Source organism: Cucurbita maxima, unplaced genomic scaffold, assembly GCF_002738345.1.
Source record: "Cucurbita maxima cultivar Rimu unplaced genomic scaffold, Cmax_1.0 Cma_Scf00030, whole genome shotgun sequence".
Lineage (NCBI taxonomy): Eukaryota > Viridiplantae > Streptophyta > Magnoliopsida > Cucurbitales > Cucurbitaceae > Cucurbita > Cucurbita maxima.
Window position 1 is genome coordinate 1,453,515 of NW_019272046.1, and position 25,743 is coordinate 1,479,257.

General features: G+C 35.4%; 4 protein-coding genes across 10 annotated transcripts in view; 1 reads left to right on the forward strand and 3 right to left on the reverse strand.

Annotated features, from left to right (window-relative positions):
* Positions 1 to 2,590: 2,590 nt before the first annotated feature.
* LOC111465958 (probable galacturonosyltransferase 7) lies at positions 2,591 to 11,015 on the reverse strand. Of its 6 annotated transcripts, none has more exons than XM_023110460.1 (9): positions 10,485 to 11,015; positions 9,817 to 9,848; positions 9,518 to 9,577; positions 6,496 to 6,571; positions 6,303 to 6,403; positions 5,917 to 6,215; positions 4,460 to 4,817; positions 3,857 to 4,378; positions 2,591 to 3,396 (listed from the first exon to the last, which is right to left on the reverse strand). In XM_023110460.1, exons 1-9 carry the CDS (start codon positions 10,645 to 10,647, stop codon positions 3,115 to 3,117), a joined length of 1,893 nt encoding a protein of 630 aa, XP_022966228.1. In that variant the 5' UTR covers positions 10,648 to 11,015; the 3' UTR covers positions 2,591 to 3,114. The 6 variants fall into 6 exon arrangements, with proteins under 6 accessions (XP_022966228.1, XP_022966229.1, XP_022966227.1 ...); XM_023110461.1 differs by having other exon boundaries at positions 6,303 to 6,394; positions 9,817 to 9,851; positions 10,485 to 11,014; XM_023110459.1 differs by having other exon boundaries at positions 9,817 to 9,851; positions 10,485 to 11,014.
* Positions 11,016 to 14,241: 3,226 nt separating this feature from the next.
* LOC111466021 (E3 ubiquitin-protein ligase PUB22-like) lies at positions 14,242 to 15,948 on the forward strand. The gene is made up of 2 exons (XM_023110568.1): positions 14,242 to 14,737; positions 14,962 to 15,948. The coding sequence occupies exons 1-2, from the start codon at positions 14,275 to 14,277 to the stop codon at positions 15,744 to 15,746; spliced, it is 1,248 nt and encodes a 415-aa protein (XP_022966336.1). The 5' UTR covers positions 14,242 to 14,274; the 3' UTR covers positions 15,747 to 15,948.
* Positions 15,949 to 19,319: 3,371 nt separating this feature from the next.
* Positions 19,320 to 20,705, reverse strand: LOC111466061 (NAC domain-containing protein 92-like). The gene is made up of 3 exons (XM_023110632.1): positions 20,472 to 20,705; positions 20,126 to 20,391; positions 19,320 to 20,037 (listed from the first exon to the last, which is right to left on the reverse strand). Exons 1-3 carry the CDS (start codon positions 20,644 to 20,646, stop codon positions 19,546 to 19,548), a joined length of 933 nt encoding a protein of 310 aa, XP_022966400.1. The 5' UTR covers positions 20,647 to 20,705; the 3' UTR covers positions 19,320 to 19,545.
* Positions 20,706 to 24,779: 4,074 nt separating this feature from the next.
* The window catches only part of LOC111466003 (apyrase 2-like), a 7,030-nt gene continuing 6,066 nt past the window's right edge, over positions 24,780 to 25,743 (reverse strand). Inside the window, exons 7-9 of one of the 2 annotated variants that reach the window (XM_023110533.1) lie at positions 25,496 to 25,713; positions 25,211 to 25,397; positions 24,780 to 25,101 (exon numbers count right to left, since the gene is read on the reverse strand). In XM_023110533.1, the coding sequence (XP_022966301.1) occupies positions 24,986 to 25,101; positions 25,211 to 25,397; positions 25,496 to 25,713 (521 nt within the window). In that variant the 3' untranslated portion in view covers positions 24,780 to 24,985. Of the gene's footprint in view, positions 25,102 to 25,210; positions 25,408 to 25,495; positions 25,714 to 25,743 lie in introns of those variants that run through there. The other variant, XM_023110534.1, reaches the window with a different exon arrangement.

A 25,743-nucleotide genomic window follows, 5' to 3' on the forward strand; every position in this document is an offset into this window, starting at 1 on the left:
TTTTTTTTTTTTTTTTTTTTTTTTTTTTTTTTTTTTTTTTTTTTTTTTTTTTTTTTTTTTTTTTTTTTTTTTATTCTTCTTCCTCTTCTTCTTGTTTCAACCAACCCCTTTTCCCATGTTTATCTGTGCCTTTTGAATAATGAACTTTCTGTTTCTAACTCATTATAATATCGACTAAAAAATTTAATAATTTTAAAAAGATTTTTTATCCAAGGATTATGTTTATTACGTCATACTAATTTCATATTAGAAATCAGTTCTTTTGTAACTCAATAATAGATGAGATCTATTCCTTTTTTGGAGTACTAGAGGTTTTAATGTTCATATGAACTTTTTATGAATTAGTATTATAAGGCGTATGATGAGAAAACTTAACCTTGATCCATGAGAGACACTACTGGTGCATCTTCGAATAATGTATAGTAATGTGAGAAAGAAAGTCTTTCAACAAGCTATTAAAGTCAAACTTTCAACCTTTTAATCGAGAAAAAAATATTTTGAGCAATTGAATTGCACCACTCTGTTTGGGTACTTTTTAATATTGATTTCTCGATAGGTAAATATGTTTGTAATAGGCTAAGTAAGTAATTTGAAAGACAAGATGCAAAATTAAAAGTTCAAACAATTTTCATATGAATGACCTGATAACTCGATTAACTCGGATTACCCAACCTAAACCATAAAGGGTTACAACCAATTTTTTGGGTTAAGTTGGATTAAAAAAACCTAAAAATTTTGGGTTAATTTGTATGTTGACATTTTTTTTTTTTTTGTCTAGTTAACTTGTCCATCTTGACTAGGGTTACAACCAATATAACCCCATCCTACTTTTAAGGTTAGCAATTAATGTTAATGATGTGTTTTATGAATCTTTTGATATTTGAATTTTATGAGATTTTAGTTGGATAAGTAGGATTTTTTTAAATAGGTAAAAAAAAAAAATAAAAATAACTTGACAACTCAACCAATAAAAATAGAGGGTTAGATTAGGTTGGGTCGTGAACTCTATTCAGGTTGCTTGGATCATTAACTCAACCGACCCAAATGTTAGGTTAGTCCAAAAGACTCTTCCACCCCAACTGAACTCATGTACACGTGAATATGAAAGTAAACTTGTAATTTAACCGAACTCATAATATGTTCACAAGTTTATGGAAAGAATATATGGGTAGAGAAAGGCTTGTAAGATGAGAGGGCAAATATGGCCCTCATTTGTACTAGTAGGATTATCACCACCTTCTTAAGGTAGACCAAACGACAACTTCGAGTCCTTGTTGTCTAACTAAATTGAGACATAATTGTATTTCTCGTAATAGACAGGTGAGAAAGCATCAATGTTTTCGAGTTTAGGGTTCATTTTACAATTTTTTTTTTTTTTTTTTTTTGAAGAGAGGAAATGTTCGATAAACTATGTTATTTCTTATTTCTATTTTTTTCATAAATATTTCTACCAAATAGGTAAATTCTAAGATATTAAAAAAAAAAAAGTTAGGGTTTGTAAAGAAAAAATAAAATTTATTATAATGTGACACATGGGTATGGGTAAAAAGGTAGATAAATAAATCGAGATCATATTCAAATGAAAGTGATCATGAAGATATGATAAATAATAAATGTGCATTTTTTTTTCGGTGACACACAAGAATTCTTGGTTCAGTTCTCCACCTTAACGACAGGAAAAAGGAATTGATCAAATTCTATTGAGTCTGACTCATAGTGATCATTTATCAAAGAATGACTCTGGTTATCAAATGATTTAACAACCGGGAGTAATTTTCTTACGATACTTAGTTGACATTCATAAAAAGTATCTAATGAATTATGAGTTCAATACATCATGTTTAGCAGAAAGACGGACATTCCTTGCTCATTATCAGAGTGGAGCTAATAGTTTGAATTTCCCATCTCATGGAAAACCCTTTTTGCTCCGTTTAGCCCTATCCCCCCGTAGGGGTATTTTAGTGATAGGTTCTATAGGAACTGGACGATCCTATTTGGTCAAATACCTAGCGACAAACTCCTATCTTCCTTTTCATTACAGTATTTCTGAGTGAGAACAAAACATATTAAAATGACTCGGGTTAGTTTGTGAAAATAACCTTTATTTTTTAAAATCATTCAAAACAAGTATGACAATAATTTTACACCTTACAATTACATTAAGATATGGTACGTTTTTTTTCCAACTTCAAAATTTGTGATACCATAAGAAATTTACTACAATATACATAGGAATGATTCAACAAAATATACATGTCTAGTTCTAAAAAAAAAAACATTTAAAAAAGTTACGATCATCCCACTTTAAAGCTAAAGAACTCATTAAAAAAAGAACATTTTTAACGTAGCAAAATCAAAGTTAATATATCATCTTTAAAAGTTTTCTTTGTAAGAATCTAACGAAAATAGAAAGATTCGAATCTCTAACCTCTTAGTTGAATACCTTAACCAATTCACCTATGTTTAGAATGACAAAATTTAATACCTGGCCCAGAAGCGAGGAGCGGGAAGTAATGATATAGGCTGATTATCGCTGCCACAGCGTCCAATGTATATCGTTATAGCTGCACAGTCAAAGTAAGGAAAACAATACTCACTGGCAAAGTGCCTCAAGATAACTCTATTATGAAATTGAATACGAATTGTCAAAAAAATTATAGTTTCACTAGAATCATCAGAACCTAATCTAACTATATGTATTTATATCTTAATATGAGTGACATCAACAGACAAATAATCTTGTTCTCATTGACTTGCACAGCTAAATCCAAGCCAATCCTGCTGCTGGGTGAACATAATTGGTACCCTTTGTGCATCTTCTTTGCCTTATTTGCCACACTTTCCAACTCAGATTCTCATTCAACAAATCAACTACCAGACAGACAAACAGAAAAATCTATATCCCTTTCTCTTCTTCTTCAACTCCCAATAAAAACTCATGATATCAGAAGCCACCACAAGCAAACTTGATATGGATGAAGCTAAAAATGAGTTCTGTGTTGGCAGCTTATCAGTTGAGAGCAGTCCCATTTGCCAACGAAAATTATACTTGGAGTTGAGCTCCAGATTTCATGGAACCTATGTAGTAGACGGTGTGGTAGAATCATCAACTTATTATGGATTTATGTTACACTTACTCAAGAACAGGTCTTCTCTGTCTAGAAATTTCTTCCAGTGAGCTTTGTATTTTGGGATGCCCAACTCCAGCCAAGGTTTCAAATAACCATTATAATGTAATGTAGCAGCTTTTTCAATGTCTTGAACATTAACCTTGTAGTCATGACCTAATCCATAAACAGACCATGAATTATCAAGAGCGTAGACCTGGCCATGAAAGGTAAGCAAGCTTGCACGCAATGCAGCAGCATCCGTTGATTTGTCCTGCTTGCTCAGCTTCTGTTCAATAATGGTTATGAAGGCAAAAGTGTCAGATAATCTGATGGTTCAAAGCTCAAATTTCAAATTTATCATTGATCAATCACCAAAAGTATTGAAGTCAAACTGAAAAACATCGAGTATTACGCATGAAAACAAAAGTTAACAGCTAACATATATCATAGAAAAGACACGACAATCATAAAATAGGCCCTAAGGTATTGCAATACAACGTATTATAAACATCTGCAGTGGAAGATCCATGATCAAGAAGATTATCTCTTATTCAATATTAGGACCATTGATTTAAATATACACTGAGAATTTGAGGAAAACTTCTTGATTTATTTTTTGGTGTGTGTGAGAGGGTGAGCGAGCTGATAAAAGCAAGCAAGCATGTTTATGCACTCAATTGTAAATATCTAGAATTGTACAATTAAGCATCTTCACAAATTAGCACAGTTAATGAGATGGGACTTACCTCACTGACCAAACCACGGAAAATTTGAGAAAGATCAAGCTCTCTCCACTTCGCCAGATCAATTACGTTCAGTCCGGACATCCAAGTGCAATCATCTTGATTGTAACTATGCTCACCAAGAAAACTTTTCAGCTCACCCAACCTCACATGACAGGACTGAGCAGCACCATTAACTTTTCCTCCCATGTCAAGGCTCCACAAGGCTGATAGGTCTCGCTGGACAACAACATCATCCTCCAGAACCACAACTTTATCCAGGTTCTTGAATATTTCAGGGAGAAGATAGTGCAGATGTGAAAACATTGACATGTATTCTGTCCTAGAGTGAGTTAAAGTGCGAAATGAAATACGGAACTCTTGAGGCAATACAAAAGTTGCATTTTCTTCATCATGAAGCTTAACATGATCAACGTTCAATACTTCAACAGTTGCGTCCTTATAGCTATTCCTCAAAAACCAGAGTTTCATGGCAAAGTAATTCTGTCCATCAGTCAATACATGAAAAACCTGATTTCCACTTTCCTAGAACATCAAAGAGTATCAGTGTCATTTTAAGAAGTAATGGAAACATACAAGTTAGAAGTGCAGAAACATTTAACTCACTTTTGCATGTGAAACTGTTGAGTTGATAACCACTGAGGATGCAAGTATATTCTTCGAGAATATTATATAATGGTACAAAGTGGGATCTGCATATTTCTCGGCCTGAGAGAGCTCCAAATTGGTTGAATCAGTCCTAAAATATTCGACAGTTAACTGCATAGACAAGCAATGCAGGCTCTTTGGCATGGTCTGAACAGCTAGTTGGAAGAGAAAGGCACTCTGTTTCATGTGAAAACTGGCTTCATCCTCAGTCATATCATATATTTGTCGCAACTTTTTGTCCACATTATTACAGTCCAAAGGGAATGATTTAGCTTTGACTATTGCAGCTTCCATATTCAGCGACTTTTTCTCTATCCTGATTAAGAAATTGAAGACGTGGAAAATTTTCCAGGGCAGAAATGTAAGAATTTCCTCAACGAAGATTCAATCAACTAAAAGGGAAAAAAAAGGTGTCATAAAGTGAAGCAACTAGATACTATAGAGGCTAAATGTTCTATAATATGCTCATAGCTTTAATTAGTTTGCATAATATATAGAATTTTCATCTCCTTAAATATCTGAAAGCATGTAATAAGCAGACAAGCTAGTAGGTTTCAGGAAATAATAGTACGCTACTTCCCAACCTCACGTTACAAAGCTTTCCAATATAAAATTAAGAGATTAAAATGATAAAAATGATTAATAATATTCCTATCTATTTGCTATCAAAGTAGCCTTAAACCATTGGCATGAGTCTAAGAGAAGCATCAACAAGTTCATTTAACACAGTGCTAGTGATATATCTGATGCTTCAGCTAACTCTTTTTAGATAAGAGTGGCTCAGGCTAGCTTCAGGGATAAATAACCCAAAATTTAAAGACCCACCCAAAAAGAAGCTGGAGTTATAAACTATATTCAGCGAATTTATCTAGATGCACCAATATTATCACTTGGATAGCCCAAAATTGTCACTTGTATAGCCAAACTGCAGCCGTAATTAACAAGCATTAGCAAATAATAAAAGAAATAGACTTCCCTAGCCAATGGAAAATTTCAAAATCTTGAAAATACTAATATAGCATTAACTTTTGCACTTCCCTAAAGGGCTTGGTGTTCCTCGTTGTTTGATCACAAGATAAAGAACAATTCAGTTCTAATGCAACATGAACATGGTCACACTGCATGAACAACATTGTTAAAGCATTTCCTATGGGCTATGAGGAGAGAGAAAAATAATAGGACACATAATGACGAAGGAATTAAGGACAGAGTTTTGGTTTTGCTAAAACTCCATTGCTTGTCTAGGTGTACAATTGTAAATCTCTCAGCAGTTGAAATTCTCTTGTAATTAACAGAGGGAGGGGTAGTGTCATGCAGTTTCCTCTTTTGGGGAATCTTAGGTTTGGATACTGAGTTATAACTTTTCAATTTTCATCTTTTTCATCAATAAAATCATAAACACGACCACAACTTACTGTAGTGGAAGATCAAGATCTGTGGTTGATTCACTCAAGACACGTTCCAGCTCTTGAATATTTTGCTTCAGTTCTTGAGTTAACTTGCCTTGTTTTGGAAGTTTTGCAATGCTAGGATAGTACGCTCGAGCAACAAAAAGCTGATCCTTCAATTTGTTTATCATAGAATCTTTAATAACTTCTCTATTTTCCTCTCGCCAAATACAATAGCTCCCAAACTTCCATTCACATGGTTTTCCACTTTCGTCCATGGCAATCATGCGATGGGTAGCCTGAACTTTGCCATCAACTTTGGTACCCTGGAAAGGCATATAAAAATTAACCACAAAACCACTTGAAATCCAGAAGCAGTATATAAGTTACACCACAGACTAATACATTCATACATTTTCATGGGTATGCGTTGGAAGAGCGTCAACTTTTGGAGGTTTCTCTTCAACTTTTGGAGGCTTCTCTTCAACTTTTGAAGGTTGTAAACCTGTAGGTTCTTCAAACCATATTATTTAAGCTTAAAATTATGCCAGACAAAGAAAAGAAATATTGTCGAAAACTTGCTTGAAAGAATTCGTTCAACCAAACCTTTTGTTTCCCGACTCTCATCTATGAAACCTTCAACTTCCTTCTTAGGTTCAATGGCATTGGGCTGAAATACGTCCTGACAATGCAGACCAAAGGCAATTCAAAACAACCACCCTAGAACTATTTTAAATACCAAAATGGCGAGACCCTTTATCAAAAGAATTAATCTTAAACATCAATTACATAAGAGACTATAAAATCATATACATCGAAGTGTCAATACATTATTAATGTTTAAGATTGAGATAAATATTAATAAAAGATAAAATCAACAAATGGATATATAGCATATACACATTTATATGTATGTGTGTGTGTGTGTGTGTGTGTATGCATGGAAAAAAAAAAATCAGAAAAAGAAACCATTAAATATGACAACTGAAGCCCAAGCCTGCTGCTACTAACTATTATTTTATTGGTGAATGATATAGAGTGGACACTGCCGGTTTAAATAAAACTGGAATCCGTTAACCAATTAGGAAAAGAATCTAACACTATGATCTACCTGACCAAGCCAATATAGCGGTTAACTATTACATGTTTTCTGGTGGAATGTGGCTCTTCCTATCAATATGAGAACTTTCCTATCAACTATCCTGGTGGGACACCCCCTCAAAGAGGAAAAGGAAATTATATGGCTAAACATCATGAAAGCTGTTTCGTGAACCATATGGTTGGAGAGAAACAACCACTCTTTCAATGAAAATACGCTGCCTTCAATAGATATTTGGATAAGGTTTTTCCAAATGTTTTTCCCCATCCCCCACCCCCAATATTTAATCATATAAACGAAATATTCCTGAATAAAAAAAAAGTACATAATGTACCAAAAATATATTTCCTAAACAATTAAAGTAGATACAAACTTTCATCGTGATAATAAATATCGGAATAGTTAGACAGTTTTCTCTGAGAAACTCATCAGTTATATAATAGTCCTAGCAGTATTCATGTCTTCAACTTCTGGACCAAATATTTTCGAAGTTTTAGTTTGTTTCATAAGTACCTTTCAGACTATCAAAAGGACCAAGTTCTCACATTCCCTTTAGTCTATCATCAAAAGGACCAAGTTCTCGCCTCAGGATGGTTGGTAAATGCGCTCTTCACTTGGTGCATTAGCTGCATAAACCTCCTAAATTCCGCCAATCCCCAAATTCCCAGTCTCTCTCCATTTATAGCCGCTCCACCAAACAAACTACCAAAGTAGTAAATAAAAGTGCCACCCCTAGTCTTCCTAATATAACCTGCTAATATTACATTGCCCTCAGAAGCACACCTTGTCCACACTCATAAAATATGACAAAATTCTCACATTCCCTTCTTTTCTTGCCACTATCTAGTTGCACTCCACCTTTGCTTGAGATCACCTGATCTCTCTAGATGGGTTGACATGTTGATCTAATCTGTTCTACTTGTAATTTTTCACATGTGATGATTCTTTTTCCGCTTCAACCAAATCTTGATTTGCCTTCCTCCTCTAACTTCTATTCTTTCATCGCTCTTATTTGGTTGTTTATTTCTTCAAACAAATTCTTCCATTCATCTTTAGATCCTAAGAGTTCCGAATTCCCTCGAGTCCTTTGCAACTTCGCTAACAACATTTGCATAAACTTTCATTCCATTCTTTCCCTCCTGTTGAAAAGCCGATGGAATAAAAAACTTTTGTTCCACTCCCTTTCACAAATGTTACAGATGCCTTACAACCTTTACCCACAAAATTACGCTCATCTAAGTCCATGCCAGCAAAGCAACTGGATAATATTTCCTTCACTTGTTGCATCAAAACCCCAAGAAAATTCAAAATACTGCAGAGGAAAGATCCAGCACTTCGTTCTAAACAAGCAATGGAACAACAAATGACCTTGAATCTCCTCTGCAGCCCTCTAAAGAACGCACAATTTGGTTTAAGAACTGTACTTCAGTTTTTTTTTTTTTTTCCCTTTTTCCTGAATCATTTCAATAATACTAATCTCCTCATGGCAGTTGGATCATAAGAAGAAATTTATTTTCTTCTCCCCTGCCTTTCCAAACAGCCAAGGAGGACCCTTTTACTGTATTGGTGACTGTTTATTTTCAATGAGTGGTTCAACGGAGAAAACCCCTATTTAGTACTTAAAGCAAGTCCTATAGTTTGTACAATTTCATCTCTGGAGGTGCTACCTTTGAAAAGAATACATAAAAGAGAGACTTAAAACCAATCTAGATCTGAAACCTCATCATTATCCTATTTTTTTCCCAAAAAGAGTCTTCTAATCAATCTTCCCAGAGGACAACAAATTACCCGATAAGGATTGGAGAAAGCTCAATACAGAAAAAGGAACAAAAAATTTGTAAGTTGGTTCACATAACACAAGGAAAAAAATGGTACAATAAACGGTGAAGTAGATTCATTCCATAAGAATGGCCTCTAATGTGAAGAATAGCCATTTGAATCATGTTATAAAATGTATGGACTTATGCAAAATCTAATGTAATCAAGTCCCTTCCCTGAACTTTTTATTCTGTGAGCTTCATCTATCTCTGAAAGATTTCGAAGCCTTATAGGGAAAACGGAAAAAGAAAAATTAACAAACCAAGGAATTAACCATTAGAAAAGGTAAGAGCTCAGAGTAGCAAAACAGAAAACAGAAGGGATAAAGTTCTGCAAAGTAGAAGGTATATGTTATTGGGTGCGGCTGTAAACTGTAGAGGAACTTGGCTTTCAGCTCAGATAATCAATTGCACAATTATTCAAAAGTTTAACTGTGCCATACTCATACTAAGAAAAAAATCATAATTTCAAAGCCTTTACTTTGGGTAATACATTACAAGCATTCTGATGAAATTTATCTAAAATACTATTCCCAAATGATATGTGGCACAATGTATTCATTTACATGCCAACGGTGTGCATCCATTACTCGTCCAAGTACAACATTTATAACAAATAAATAAATTATAAGAAGAACTGACCAAGCACTATCCATAACTGATGCAAGAAAAAAAAACAACATGCAAAAAGAACTAAGAAAAATTATTAGACCTTTGGAAGCGTTGGTCCCAATTTTCTGATTATGTCATCTACATGACTAGGTTGAAACCCCTGCCATAAAAATGTTCATGGAAACTAAAATAACTGGACAGTAGAAGTACACTAAATAATGGAGAACGATCTAATCCATTAAGATTTCTTTCTTCCTGCATCGAATCAACTAAAATCATTTTCTTACATCACCGTAAATATACAGAATGATATCAATAACTGGGAAATTTACAAAACCAATCATGCTTATAGTATGAGTTTTGAAACCAAATGTCGCAAAGACAAATATTAGTCCTTACAGGTTTTGAACTTTGCGAGTCAGATGCATATCCTGCTGAAGAACCAAAAAAAAAAAATTGTGTTAGAAAAACACTTTTCTTAATAAAATATGTTCTAGTGGAGAAAATGCTGTTCATGAAAAGTAGAAACTGAGAAAGGGAAATATTGCCAAGCCCGACTACGTTGTGATTATTAATAGAGACGTTATCGACAAATAGAATAGGCAGCTCTTATCAAAAAAGATAGAATAGGCAGATGAAAGATTACAGAAGAGGGAAGAGGCCTAAATTCCTTCCTATCCTAATTCACGCGGCATTCATCTTAGAAAATCCCGAAGAAGGGAATCAAAATGGAGGGAGAAGGATACACTTCAACAAGAAACGGTGAACGGAATCAAAATTGAAGAGCCAGGCCATATACGATGCAAATGACTCTAAAGATGCAAGAAAATCGATTCGAAACATTATCGAATTTAAAATCAAACGAACCAAATACAGATGACCCAGATGCGGAACGCGAGATCTACAGAGCATTAAACAAAGAGAATAGAAAGTGTGCAAGATGTGACAGGCCCAACTGAGACAGCAAAAGCTACGAGCAGATCCGATCAATTAACGTCAGATTCAACACAGCCAAGGATCAATTCGATTGAAAAGCAAAAAAAAAAACAAACAAACAAACATGTTACCCGTAGTGTGAAAGCCATTGTAGAGACCGAGCAAAAACACGAGAGGCACAAGCATTGAGAGGAAAACGAGGCCAAGAACTCCGATCACGAGTCCTTTCCATCGCCTCTTTGCCGGAAATCCATAAGCAGAAGCTCCACTCCCTCCGCCACCGCCGCCCTTCATCTCCGTCACACTACCGTCTGTCAACTATTTATCAATAATGTATAATCTTCCTCTTCCAAAATCTGCCCCCTCAACCGTCGGCAATTTTCCTGTTCGTATCAAATTGATTTTCGCTGAATCTCCGCCAGAGTTGAAGCAGAGACGTAATTCAGATATAGATCATGAAATACGAACAGTTCATCAAAGATTGAAAAAGGGAACACTGTTGTCGAGTAATCCGAAGGAATTAACCGCTGTTGTTGTTGAAGGTAGAATCAGGAATGGGTTTCGTTTTCATCTCTCTCGTTCCATCGCTCACTGCAATGGATGGATCAGATACAAATTCCTCGAAGTGGGTTCGGCAAATGAAAGACCAGTGGCGAGTGGGAAGGACTTGAACCGGCTGAATTCTGGTTTTTTTTTTTTTTTTTTGGTTTATTTTACACCCCAATATATATATATATATATTATTATTTTACTTTAATTTTTATTTCCTTCTTTTATTATATATATATTTTAATTACCCAATCGGATAAATATTTAGATTTTTCTTTTTTTGTAATAAATTGGGATATTAGTAAGTTAGTTATATCATGTTAGGACCGTTCTTAAATAAAATTTATTAAAAGTAAATTGTTAGTTCGTAAAATATATGTTTTTTTTCTTTTCTACCGTTCAATTAAGAGTCACAATCGTATTTTTTCACTGTGTGAGGTCGTGATCTCATGCCCACAATCAGAACCCAACTTAACCTGGCTCGACTCAATTTGAGGCAGATATTTGGACCGTTTTGCTCTACAACTTCATTTGTTTCTTGCTTGTTACACAACATAATTTGCTCGATCTTCCAATAAGTCTATTCCACGTCCCTTCAAGCTTGATTATCCATCAACAAAACACGACTAAATGAGGTCCAAGTGAGTCAGATGAAAGGAATGAACCTTGCTTAAGCATTCCTCGAGATGATGTTGACTTAACTCGGATTGACCTGAAACCCTAGTCGATTTTCTTTTCTTTGACAACAACGAGCTTCATAAACACATTTGATCTCTCGATCGAGAGTAAATATCTATACTTTTTTTTTTTTTTTTTAGTTCTACAATTATAGAGTGAAAAATTGAACTATCGACTTTTAAGATGTTTAAATTGACATATATCTCAACCAGTTGAATTATGCTCAAATTGGTGACGTAGTGTAAGACAATCAATTTAAGTGATTTAAGGATAAAATAGCTTAATAAATGTAATGAATGATATCATAATGTAAACCTAATAAATGAAATTAATGACATTAGAAAATGATGTTATTAATCACTAATAATCATCCCTAGCCTATACCATGCTCGATAAGTGATTCTTCATTGATTTCGATTCGATTCAATAGTTTTCTCAATTCATATTAGTTTTTATCACGTTCGAGTATGTTAGTTTTTCTTCAATGATCTTTAGAATCAAAATTCTTGTGGACATTTTGGGTAAAAGTCAAGAATTGTGAGTTCGTTATTTTTATAAATATACGGTAACAATCGAAGCCCACCGTTAACAGATATTGTCAGTTTTGGTTCGTTATGTATAGCTGGATTAGGTTAACTAGAATGTAAAGGAAGAAATATACTGTAATAGCCCAAACCCAAGTCTACTGTTAACAAATATTGTCCGCTTTCGCCCGTTACATATCGTTTTCAACCTCACGGTTCATTTTCCTCTTCATCTGATATGGGATCTCACAATCCATCTCCTATGGGGGCCCAGCGTCCTAGCCAGCACACCGTCTGGTGTCTAGCTCTAATACCATTGGTAACAACCAAAACTCACTGCTAGCAGATATTGTTCGTTTTGACTTATTATGTAACATTGTCAACATCACAGTTTTAAAATACGTTTTCTAGAGAGAGGTTTTCACACGTTTATAAAGAATGTTTCGTTCCCCTTTTCAACCGATGTGAAATCTCAATTTTTATCTCGTGAGAGTGTGTTTTCAGCTGATTATTTAGTCAACTCCTCACAATAATAAACATTCGCAATTAGCTACAAAAATAATTTTAAGTCAAACCTCTCGAAGTATGAGTTTATAATGCACTCAAGTTAAGGTTGAGTGACATATGATCCTTCTATAAAATATTAATTTTCTCAATTAATGATTTTATAATACTCCAATAAGTTTTGATTTATTCGTCGAATTTAAAAAATAAAAAATAAATAATGAATTTATTTATTTATTTATTGAGAAGGCAGCTAAAAAACAATAAATTACGTGTCATCTGTTTCTCCCCGCCCACCGGTATTGTCCCATTCAAAAAACATGTGCCAAAATTCAGCAGAAAATAGTTGGAAACATTTTTTTTTTGGTAATTTTTTTATACAAATTAAACGGAAAAATAGGATATATCTTAATTAATAGATTAACATAATAAATAATAAAATAAAATAAATAACAATTTAAATAAAGTCAACATAAAACCTATTGATAAATAATAATAATAGATATTAATTTAAATAAAGTCAACATAAAACCTAGTCCAATATTATTAGTCAACACATTACTAACCAATCTTTCCCTTAATGAAATGTAATATTAACAACGAAAAATAATTCGAATATTTTTTATAAATTTCTTTATTTTATTTTTTATAATACCGTCACGATATCAACTATTTCATACCATTCAAACTTCAACGTTTACACGTTAACTACGGATTTTGTTTAATTTAACAAGATGAATAATTAAAAATTTAAACCTTTTGAGTTTTAGATCAATGATACCATGTTTTAATTATTAAGTACGATTGTTGTCATAGTCAAGATAATATTATTTCGATCCTGGAAATGAATTCACTGTCGTATGGCTGACCAGCGATTACTAGTGATTCCGGCTTCATACAGGCGAGTTGCAGTATACAATCCAAACTGAGGACGAGTTTTTGGAGTTAGCTCACCCTCGCGGGATCACGACCCTTTGTCCAGACCATTGTAGCACGTGTGTCGCCGAAGACATAAGGGGCATGATGACTTGATGTCATCCTCACCTTTCTTTGGCTTATCATCGACAGTTTACTCAGGGTTCCAACCTCAACGGTTGGCAACTAAACACGAGGGTTGCGCTCTTTGCGGGACTTAACCCAACATCTTACGACACGAGCTGACGATAGCCATGCACTACCTGTTGTTGGATGACGAAAGTCCCACATCGGCTAATTTAGGGAATGATCATGGGTTTATAAGTGAGGAATACTAACTCCATTGGTATGAGGCCTTTTGGGAAGCCCAAAGCAAAGCCATGAGAGCTTATGCTCTACCATTGTGGAGAGTCGTGTTCGTCTAACACCTGTGTCTGCCTTCTCGAAGGCACCCCTCTCTTTCAAGAGAGCATACCAAACCCGTGATTCACATGGACGAGAAATGATTAGGTAATATGCATCACGTGATTCTCACTTGCATTCATGCTATTTTGACCAAAATGTAGGCTTTGACCATGTAGATAACTTTGAGCCGCAATACCATTCTCAAAACTAACCAAGTTGACTTTTTACCACTTTGAATGGTCAACCCAATATGGCAAGACTCTAAATAAGAACCATTCCTTCTTTCTCAACAAACTTCCCAATCATTCTCTCTCTGTCTCTCTCATCAATCTTTTGTTTCTCTCCCATGGCAGAAGTTGATCCTCCTCCCTTCTTCCTTTGTCCCATCTCTTTGCAAATTATGAAAGATCCCGTCACGGTCGCCTCCGGCATAACCTACGATCGGGAGAACATCGAGAGATGGTTGTTTTTCGATAAACATACGACGTGTCCGGTCACGCAAGTGGTCTTGTCGGACTTTGATATCACTCCCAATAATACTCTCTCCCGTTTGATTCAAGCTTGGAGCACTCTCAACGATGGGGTCGACAGGATTCCGACACCGAAGCCTCCGATTGACAAGAAACAAGTCATCAAGATTCTTGCAAATGTGAAGCTGTCTCCTTTCTCTCAACAGAATTGTTTGCAACGACTCCGGTCTATCGCATCAACAAACGAGACGAATAAACGTTGTATGGAAGCTGCTGGAGCGGTGGAGTTCTTGGTTGGAGTTGCGTGTAATTCCATTACCATAGAATCGAACTTTCAAGGTACTTCTAAATTACAAATTTTAAGTATGGACGTTTTTTAGATCCAACTCAATTTCTTTTAACCCAAATAAAAATGAACTCAACCCAACCATAAATTTTTTTGGGATAGTTGGGGTCAATTATTCAAAAAATTTTTAATAAAAATAATATAAATTTATAATTTGGCGAGAATTTATTAAACTATTTACTTAATTGACCACTAAATTAAAATATTGTTGACACAGATTTCGCGTTTGACGATCCGTTAGCGAATTTGGGCGATGAGGCATTAAGCATTCTTTACAAACTTCAAATCTCTGAATCCGGCCTCAAGTTTCTTCTCGCCAACAATGGCGGCATCTTCGTCACAACCCTAACAAAATTCTTACAAAACGGCACTTATGGCTCCCGAGCGTATGCAACAATGCTTCTTCAATCGATGTTCGAAGTCGCCGATGAGATTCAGATTCGCAGTCTAAATCTTGAATTCTTCGTTGAAATCGTCCAAATTCTGAAGGATCAGATCTCGAAACAGGCCTCCAAATCGGCATTGAAATTGCTAATCGGACTCTGTTCGAGTTTCAGAAACAGAGTAAATGCAGTTCAAGCTGGTGCGGTTCCGGTTCTGATCGATCTCCTCCTGGATCTCGATTTGTCGGAGAAGCGTTTGTGCGAGATGATTCTCGTGGCGCTTGATCTGCTCTGCAGCTGTGCTGACGGCAGAGCGGAGCTATTGAACCACGCGGCGGGGATCGCCGTCGTGTCGAAGAAGATTCTCAGAGTTTCGTCGCTTGGAAGCGAGAAGGCCGTCGGAATTTTGTGCTCTATTGCGAGATTCTCGGCGAGCCAATCCGTCGTTCAGGAAATGGTGCGGCTCGGAGTTGTGATGAAGCTCTGTTTTCTGCTTCAAGTCGTCGGCGCCGGAGCGAAAGCGAAAGAGAAGGCGAAAGAGATTCTAAAGCTTCATGGTCGAACATGGCGGAATTCTTCATGTTTTCCTTCGAGTTTGCGACCTTCTTATCCATTTTAGGGTTTTTTTTTTCTTTTTTTTTTTCGCAAAACTTCATTTCTTTCAAAGTGCATATAGTTAGAGCTGATTGAAATTCGATGATTTAAGTTAAAAATTTGTATATATTTTTTTGTGTAAATAATTTGTTGAATTTAGCTTACTTGGAAGTAAATAGGTTAAATTTAAATGGGTTCCAAGTATAATTCAAAGATATTAAACCGATCCTTTGTTTATTCAAAAATTGATAGGAAATTTGGTTACCATTCAATTTGCAACGGCCCAAGTCTACTGGTAGCAGATATTGTCATCTTTGGTCTTTCCCTTTCGGGCTTCCCCTCAAGTTTTTAAAACGCGTCTACTAGGGAAAAGGTCTCCACGCCCTTTTAAAGAAATGTTTCGTTGTCCTCACCAACCAATGTGAGATCTCACAATCTACCCCTTTCGAGGTCCAGCATCCTCGCTGACACTCGTTCCCTTCTCTACATGTGAGACCCCCCCCAATCCGCCCTTTTTTAGGGTCTAGTCTCCTTGCTGACACATTGTCTCATGTTCACCCCCCTTTGGGGTTCAGCCGCCTCGATGACACATCGCCCGATGTCTGGCTCTGATACTATTTGTAATAACTCAAGCCCACTGCTACATATATATTGTCCTCTTTGGACTTTTCCTTTTGGATTTCCCCTCAAGATTTTTAAAACGAATCTACTAGGGAGAGATTTTCACACGTTTATAAAAAATGTTTTGTTCTCTTCCCAATCGATATGGGATCTCACAATCCACCCTCTTCAATAGGCCTTTACATGCTTTCATCTAAGATAATCATTTACTACTTCAAGTTGTGTCAACAAATGAGTGTATAACTGTTCATTAAAATCATGTCTACATTCGCCAGAGCTAAAATGTTTCAAAATGTACTACAATAAGGGGATATGACTAATCGTCACTTCTTCCTACCCGGGTTATATACTATCAAAGTCGTTGTCTATCGTTTTTAGCTTATAACATTGTTTTCTTTCAAACGTTTTCTAAAACATTTCTCTCAAGCATGACTCGAAGCTCGAGCATACGTTGATGTTGTTTGCAAAGTCTGAATTTCTCACGGCTGATTTGTTCGTTAGATTAGAACCAGTGTTGCACAATCATCATTTGCTGGGGCAAGAATGCAATTATGAATTTCTAGTGGGAACTTTTAATGATTTAATTTTAAAGTTGCATTTATTTGAAATTAGGACATATAAACATTACAAGAACTGTAATGAATTTTGTTATGGGCTGATCATTGCGAGCCCATATGCTTGAGCCCACCTAAGCCCTTTAGACTCACATATCCTAAAAAAAAAAAGCACCCTCGAAGGCTCGTTTCGTCGAGTCGAGGCATGTGACCGACTACCCAAAGGAGAACATAGCCACCAAGCCAGCCTAGGAACCATGTCGAAATGTGTGGCAACTCCCTCGTCATCGTTCCTTGATCACTTTATGATATTAATAACTATATGGAAAAGAAACCGTATAAATATAGGAACCCATGTCCCTTGATCAATTTATGTTTGTCATGATATCATGCAAGTTTTTCCTTTTCTAAGGCGTTCGGTGACGTGTAATGCATTGTGCCAAGCCAAGTTAGGCCCAGAGGTACGAATACGAGCCCACCTGGTGGGTCCATGTACGCATATGTGGGTCGTGTGTGGAGAAAGAGTATAAGGTCATGTTATGGTCTTTATCATGTTATGTGTGTGATTGCATTACTAACCTCAACAGTGGAGTGACTTACTAAGTATTTCTTAAAATAATTAAGTCACGTGCTACCCTTTAAAGCATGCACGTAATAACGTTACTAATTTAGGGTAAGAAAATTAGGGGCGTAACATACATCCTAGGAAAATTTTCAAGAGGCCACCAACAAATAATTGATCCAAATAAAGCACGTTTAACCTTAGAGTTCTTATAATTAAGTCATCGAGAAGAAATGTGCACTTTGTTAGTATTGGTAGTAACTTTTCTTAGTTATCCTATTCTCATGATCGCTCACGTTCAGATATGGTTTTTGGTTCATTCATGTACCCCTTCTTTACTCGGGTGTCCCCGAGCAGTAAGAGAACAATAATCAAAAGCGATATTGGTTATGAAATAGGAGTAAAAAAAAACCCGGTTTAACTTGGTTTCTGCCCAAAAAAACCGATGCTTTGCTTTTAATGGTAACTTTGAATTTCCTCTTTACTCTCACATGAACCATTCTTCTCTTTCAATAACAAATACTTCCCTTCAATTAATTTTTCTCGGTCACGATATCACGCACTCTCTATTCTGTTCACGAAATCGTGCACTCCCGATTATGTTCAATTCAGCTCAGCTCGATTTGGCTTTATGTTGGTTGTTGAGAGGTTTTTTGTTTTACATCCACATCTCTGCTCGTTTTGTCACGACTTTCTCGATAGTGTCTTGGTAAGAGAGCGTTTATCTCCCTCTTAACGAGTGTTACGTGAAGGGTTATATGCTTTCCTTTTCTTTCATGCCCAAATCGCTCATGATATTTTTATATAAGGTAATAAGGAATAGAAATTTGTCGTAACATGACTTTTCTTGTGTTTGAATTGAATTAGCGGGTAGATACAATGAAAAACGAGGGTGAGCAGAATCCTTTCAGTAACGCTCTTATTTTGTATTTATTGTTCTTCCGTTTCCGTTTTGTATTGCTTATTTTCTGCTTGAAGAAAGGAAAAGATACATTACTTATATGGTAATCGTTTCAGATTTTTCTGCGTCGGAGTTCATTTTTGCTTACCGAGAGTTTTACGGATAAAGTTGTATTGAAAAACTAAAATATCTTTAATTATATTATTTTTAATGTTTTTTTAACGTGTAATTACAATTAAACTAATATCAGGATATTAAGCTATGAAGACCTCATGCATTATACGTGTCTTATGCATTAAGATACTTACTTGTTATGATTAGTATGGACGCATACCTTAAGACTTACGACATATATGTTCACATGTTATGCGAACCCTTTTCTATTCGTGGTGTCGGGTTGCCTATTAATGAATGTTAGGCCGACGAGCCAGCCTAGGAGATACGCAAGCCTTATGTGCGTGTACGTGGACAGTGTGTAGAGAAATACTGCACATTCAACCTTGTCTAGACTTGAAACCAGCCTAAAGCCATGCTATGATATTTTTATAAAGATAGATCCCACCATATTCTATGTGTCTACGTTTTCTGACCCCAATAGCCGGGTTACTTGCTGAGTAAGTATTCTTAAAATACTCAAACCACGTACTACTCTTATTTTTTTTAGGTAAAGGTAAAACACTCATTATACGGATGACGTCACAACTCTAAGTTCACCCTAATCCCTTATTTACCCCCATATATATATATTTTCTCTGTTAAATATTATTTGATTTATTAGAAATTATACGGATTATTTTTGAACGAAGGACAACCTGATCTCGAGAAAAAAACATGAAAAATTTTGTGGGAATGAAAATTGAAACACGGGACGGGGGCAAGAACAGGAACTAACCTCGAGCTCTGTCCCTACCTGATGAACGTGGCTAATCAAAATTTATAATTTTACGAAAAAAACAGAACTTTTAACAGAAAAGTAAAGAGTTTTATAGACGGTGGACAAGATAAGGACGCTATACACACACACATAGCATACCATAACATAACATATTAATTACTGCATATTAACACACACACAACCAAAAGCAATAAACTTAAACTAATAGTTTCTGAAGTGTTCATGCAGCCACAGCAGCTACATGAACTATACCATTGCTCTCATCATATGGAGAGCTGGTTTTATTATTTTTCAGTTCTCCCAGAACTCCAGATCCTCCACGCTCGCCGCCTCGAACGATGTGGATATGTTCGGCATTGTCGACCATGAACCTTCTTCCTCCATTTTGCACTCCGGCAGCACTGCCACCGGCATTCCCATCGGCTCATTGATCGCCAGCTGATCGAAGGGGAAGAGTCCGGCGTCGAGAGTTGGCAGCGGGTAAGTGTTCATTGGCGGAATCATCATCGGTGGGACGCTCATCGTCGGGAATGGAAGCTTCCCGGCAGGCAGCTGCAGCTGGTTATCAGTTGTATCAATGGGGTTGTAATATTCAGATTGTTCAGGCAGCTTCCACTTCGGCTCACCGATGTCGAACCCGGCGGTGATGGGAAAATCAGCAGGCATTGGATTCATCAAAGGTGTGAATGAAGGGAAAAAGTCAGGGATTTGAGACATTGTTGTCGGAATTCTTGCCGTTGCCGGAGTGTTCTTGTGAAAAACACGACAAACAACCCAATCATCCTGTAAATTAAATAATAATAAAAAAATTAAAATTTCAAAAATTGAACCAAAAAAATAATAATAAAATAAAATCTGTTACCTTATTGGCCCTTGGAAGGTCAGGGAGCCTGGGTTCGAGACGGAACTCATGCATGACCCAATTGGTTTTTTCACCATGGGGAGCTCTTCCTTTGTAAAAGACCAAGGTTTTCTTCATTCCGACCAGAACGGTTTTTCCATTGAGAATCTCTCGGTCTTTTCCAGTGGCTTTCCAGTAACCGATCTGAGTGGCCCGGTTGGTTCGCATTCCGGTCGGATATTTCCGGTCCCTTAGACTGAAAAAGTACCATTCTTTCTCCCCCATCTTGGCCATCTCTGCAAAATAATAAATAATAAGTTTTTAAATTATTTTTTTTTATGGGAAATTTAAAGGAAAAAAAAAAAAGGAGACCCACGTGGCAGTTCCCAAGGCTCGGATTTGTTGAAGTCAGCTTCGCCGATGGCGGCGGCGGAGAAGGCGGGGTTGATGATCTTCTTTGTCAGGTAAAAAGCGATGAGCTCCAGGTCAGTGGGGTGGAATCGGAAGCCGGGGGGCAAATCCACGGCGGGCGGAGGTGGTGGCTCTTCCATGAGAGAAGGCGGAGAGACGGCGGAGAGAGATAGAAAGAGAGATGCTGAATGAAGGTATATTCATGAATGAAAGAAGAGGGTTATATATATAGAAGTTCAGTGGGGTTAATTTCATGAATTATAATGTCCAAATAAAAATAATAATAATAATAAATAAGAAAATCGTATACATGGTAATTGGTTTGGGTAGCTCCGGGTTGTCGGATGTTCGTATGTGAGTCAGTCATATGTCACATGCCATAAATCGTGTTCATGGTTTTTTTTTTAAAAAGCTTGTAGCTTACTTACAAAATTTATAATTATTACCGCGTGAATTTTATGATCGGATAACTGAACCTACCTCAATTACTCAACCCAAGTTATAAATGTTAGGTTGGGTTAGGTTAGGGTTTTTTTTTTTTTTTTTTTTTTTACTGGTCGGGTTGAATTTTCGAAAAAATCGAAAATTTCGATTTGGTCTCAGTTTATTTGTGTACCTCTTCTTTACTCGGGTACCACATGCCCACTACTAAGAGAGATCATACTCTACTACCATTTGTAAGGCCCCGTGGTCAAAATTCCATTTGAAATTTGAATTTAATACTTGATTGTCTTGACATTATTCTGTATCTCCCGTGACATGACTACATTACCTACTTGTCTTAAATTGCTTTTAGGAGTGTAAACTATTTTTACGGGCATGCTTTTCGGGAAATTTTTCAGGATGTCACCCAACATTATAATGCTCCAAGCTAAACACGCTAAACTTTTGAATTTCTATGATTGAGCTGCAAAATAAACTAGTACTTTATTGATATAAATAGTAACTTTCAATTCTTTTAACCATTTCTTAACCATCATATCCTTCAGACTATTTTCACTCAGATGTGGTCTCAGTTCATTCATGTACAGTCTTCTTTATTCGGACGTCACAAAAGAATAAAATGAAAAAAAGGAGGTCGATGACAACATGAAGGAAGAAAGGAACGTTATAGGGTTTTGTTGAGGATCATAAAATACGTGTACGTGGTCACGAGTACCAGATCTAACTCGTGTATTATGTACATGAGTAATACAAACTCGTGTAATTGATATATGAGTAACTAATACACGATTATTATTGAATAAAAAAATAAAATAATAAACACAATCATTTATTCATATTCCATTAAATAAAAATAATTAATTAATGTTTAGTTTGTAAGTTAATAGTTAATAAAATAATAATATTTAGAAAGTTCAATTTAACAGTAATTTTGATATATAAGTGTAATTAACATAATAATTAAATAAACAAATAATATATTTTTTAGGATTAATTTGGGTTAGGTTGGGTTAGACTTAATATTATTTTATAAAATATTTATCTATTTATTTTCAGACATTTAATTAAGATTTATAATTTAATTTAAATATATTATTTGAAAAATATCTTTTAAATAATTCAAGACTCATTCGAGAAAAAATAACAAAAATAAATAAATTATATAATTAATGTTAAATTTCAAATGATTTTGTCACAAATAAAATAATTAATGTTAATCTTCTGATTAATTGATTTAATATATGGTATCTATCAGTCTAATCAAGCTGCATATTTTAAATTATGACATTACAATTATTAAATTAATTACAATTAAAGTAGTTAAAATAAGGATAATTAATATTTTTAATATATTATTATTTTATTATAGAATTTGTCATAAATAACATTTTGGTTGGTAAATATTCAAAAAAAAAAAATTGTAAATATAAAATTGTTCTGTAGTTAAAAAAAAAAAATTGGTTGTGAAATTAAAAGTTTTGAAAATTTAGGTAAAAAAAAATTAACGGTGAAAAATACAGTAAAATTTCATTATTATATGAATCGGGTCAATTAGGTTCGAGGTGCTTGGATACACTATGTCGAGATTCAGGGTGGTGTTGGTCACTTGCCAGAATATCTAGCATCAATGGTGCTCTTCTCAAGACCTTTGGATGTTTAAGCCAATAACGTGTCCAGAGTTGTAATGTCCAAAAAAAATTGAAAAATTGATCAACTACGGCGACTGACAACCGACAATCGACACACGCGATTATAAATCAAAGAAAATGTCTAGTCACCTCCGAGTATGTGGTTACCAAATGAGGAAAGTTGTATAGTTTTTACATCGTCATATGTAATGATAACGTTCGTATCATGATGTTTATAAGTGATATTTAGTAAATAAGATTATAGCATAACCCTAAGCTAACTAATGTATGCATGACATCTCAAGGAACAGGCACAACATGTGTGTTGGGGTAGAGCGGAAGAAAACAGGTCCAAATGACCTTACCCGGGATTCCCTAGTTAGAGAGCCAATACTAGGAAAGGTGCTAGAACAAGCAGTGCCTTCGACACGAATGACAGTGACATTGACTTTCGAGGCTCTACAATAACTAGCTCTGTAGGAGAAAATCAAGACGACAACTATGGAACCCTGCTATCACTTCTAAATACAACTATGTACATATTTACGAAGTACGTAGACTCTTCAAAATAAAACATATCAACTCTGATGAGTAATTCAAATTATTTAAATGTATAAAAAAACTGATCAGTAACGAGAAAAAAAATCAAAATATTTTAATAGATTTTTTTGCATCGCGTGGTTTCAAGTACATAATAATCTTTAAATTTATTTAGGAAACTGGGACGAAAGTAAATGGATCCTGGTTAGAATTACTAAAAAAAACGATTATAAACAATATTCTTCATATACAAAAATAAAATTCCTTGAATTGAGAATACTATCCGAGTTCATAAGAAATATCGCGTCGTTGAAAAGGTATAAAGCGGCTTCGTAAAATGACGTTCAAGTCCATGTTATAGACTTTAGGGATGTGGTTGGAATCTTTGATAAAATAGGGTGAGTGTTCGAGATAATTTCATGAGTGAAATTTTTCGGTATCAAATAAGAAAAAGTATATTTATTAGATAAATGACATGCTCAAATGGAAACATCGTTGAAAGAGGCTTGTAGCTTCTTGGATCGAGATTATTAAAGGAAGCGATAGAACAATAAACTCCGTAATTTCTTAATGATTTAAAAATTATATAAAAATGAAAATTAATTTTTTATATAATAAAAAAAAATTAAATTATATATATATATTAATTTTAAATTTTGATTGAAAAGGGTCGAAAAGTTTTGATCATAAAAGATTTATAAATAAGATTGAAAAGAATATTTAAAAAGAAAAAAAAGAGGAAGGAAAACGCGTGGGGTCCACTGACACGACACCTGGCAACGGAATTTTTATTTATTTATTCTTATTCTTTGAAGAAGCCCAACGAAAGGCAACCTCTGAATTTTCTCTTTTTCCCACTTATTCTAAAAATAATTAGTTTGGATAAAATTTTCATAAATAATTCATTATGGATTAACTAAATGATCGTACTTTGAAAATTTGAATAATACCGACTTTTTCATATTGAATATTGAAAAGTAACAAGAATTAGAGATGTTAAGTCTTTTATCATTCTGGCGTCGAGCTATTTTTCCACAAGATCATCACCACAGTAGAGTTTAACCACTAAGTTCGGGATGGATTGGTGTGGTTATAGTCTTCTAAATCAATATGGACTTCAAACTCCATCTAACTTTAAATGTAGTTTCAACTCCTACTAATAGATTAAATGTTATGTCAATTTGAACTATTAGATCGGTGGACTTTTGTTGCTCTCCATATGCTTTCGAACTAATAGATTAAATGTTATGTCAATTTGAACTTTCTCAATTTATTCAATTGTGATCTTATAATGCATAGCAGGAACATTTAAATAGGTTTGATTCTTTATCGGATCATAAAAACCCACTTTACGAAGATCTCTTCCTTCTCTTTAGGCTCGAACATCAATTGCAATGATTCGATAAACGGCTCATTGGGATAGATGTAAATTAACGATACCCCCAGAACCGTATAAGAAGTTTTCTCCCCGTACGGCTCGAGAAAATTCAAAGTCATGTATAGAATTATAGTTTTCTCTGGCCCAATTGTTGACTAAGTTTTGGTAGAGCAACTATATAGGATGCCACAAAAAGTCAAATCTAAATATAGGTTCGAATGTATGACATAAATGCCTGGTTTTACAACTAACATGTGTGTTATTAAGTAACTTGCTAAAAGAATGACTCTCTCAACTTGTATAAAATTAGCTTAGTACATGAATTAATACACAGAAATTGTGATTCTATCATTATATTCAAATTATTCCCAACAACCCAACCAAAGTTCAAATTCTGAATCTAACCTTTTCCCATCTCCATCTCCAATGGATAAATCGACGCCTAGCTGGCAAACAAGAAGAGCACACTCATCCATCCGAACGATGTGTTTAGGCTAACGACGATACAGCTTCAATGGCGCTGCCTAGAGGCCAGGCTGCTTCAACCAAGGAGTTCTGATATTTAACCTTCTTCACCAATGTGATCTTTTGCCAAGGATCTAGGCCTACACAAAACCAAAGCATACAAACACAGGTGCATACGAATTATACGATGTTTGCTATATGTATCGACCGTCTGATATAAGTATTAACATGAATGTGAATGCAACCTACCTAATCCATCTACAAGTAGTGCGTATTGATACACAAGATCCATACACAAGTATGGGAGGTTATCCTTCTTGACCTTGGGATATGTACCAGCATCCTCGAGTTTGATTTGGCATGCCTGCCTCGCTGCATCACGGAAGTCTACAGGACGAACTTCAGCAAATGGCTTGTTGGGGCCAGCAAAACCAGCCTACATACACCTGGTTGATCAGTGGTTCATGCGAAAACAAGCAAAATAATTTCAACACCCTGACTGCAAGTCCAATATCATAGGTGAACTAATCTCACCTCAGCAGCCCTGTCGAAGAAAAAGGAAGCAACGTAGAGATTCTTCTGCCCGTCGCCTCCTCCACCGTTCCAAACTCCACCGAAAGTGCACTGCTCGTGAGTACACGTTGATTCATTAACCTTGAGAGCCTCCACGACTGTCCTCTTGCATCCGTTAAAGCTGGAGCCTGATGAAGAGGCTGATGCTTTATAGTCCTTTCCCCCGTATTGGTATGCTCCTAGAAAAAAAAAAAAAAAAAAAAAAAAAA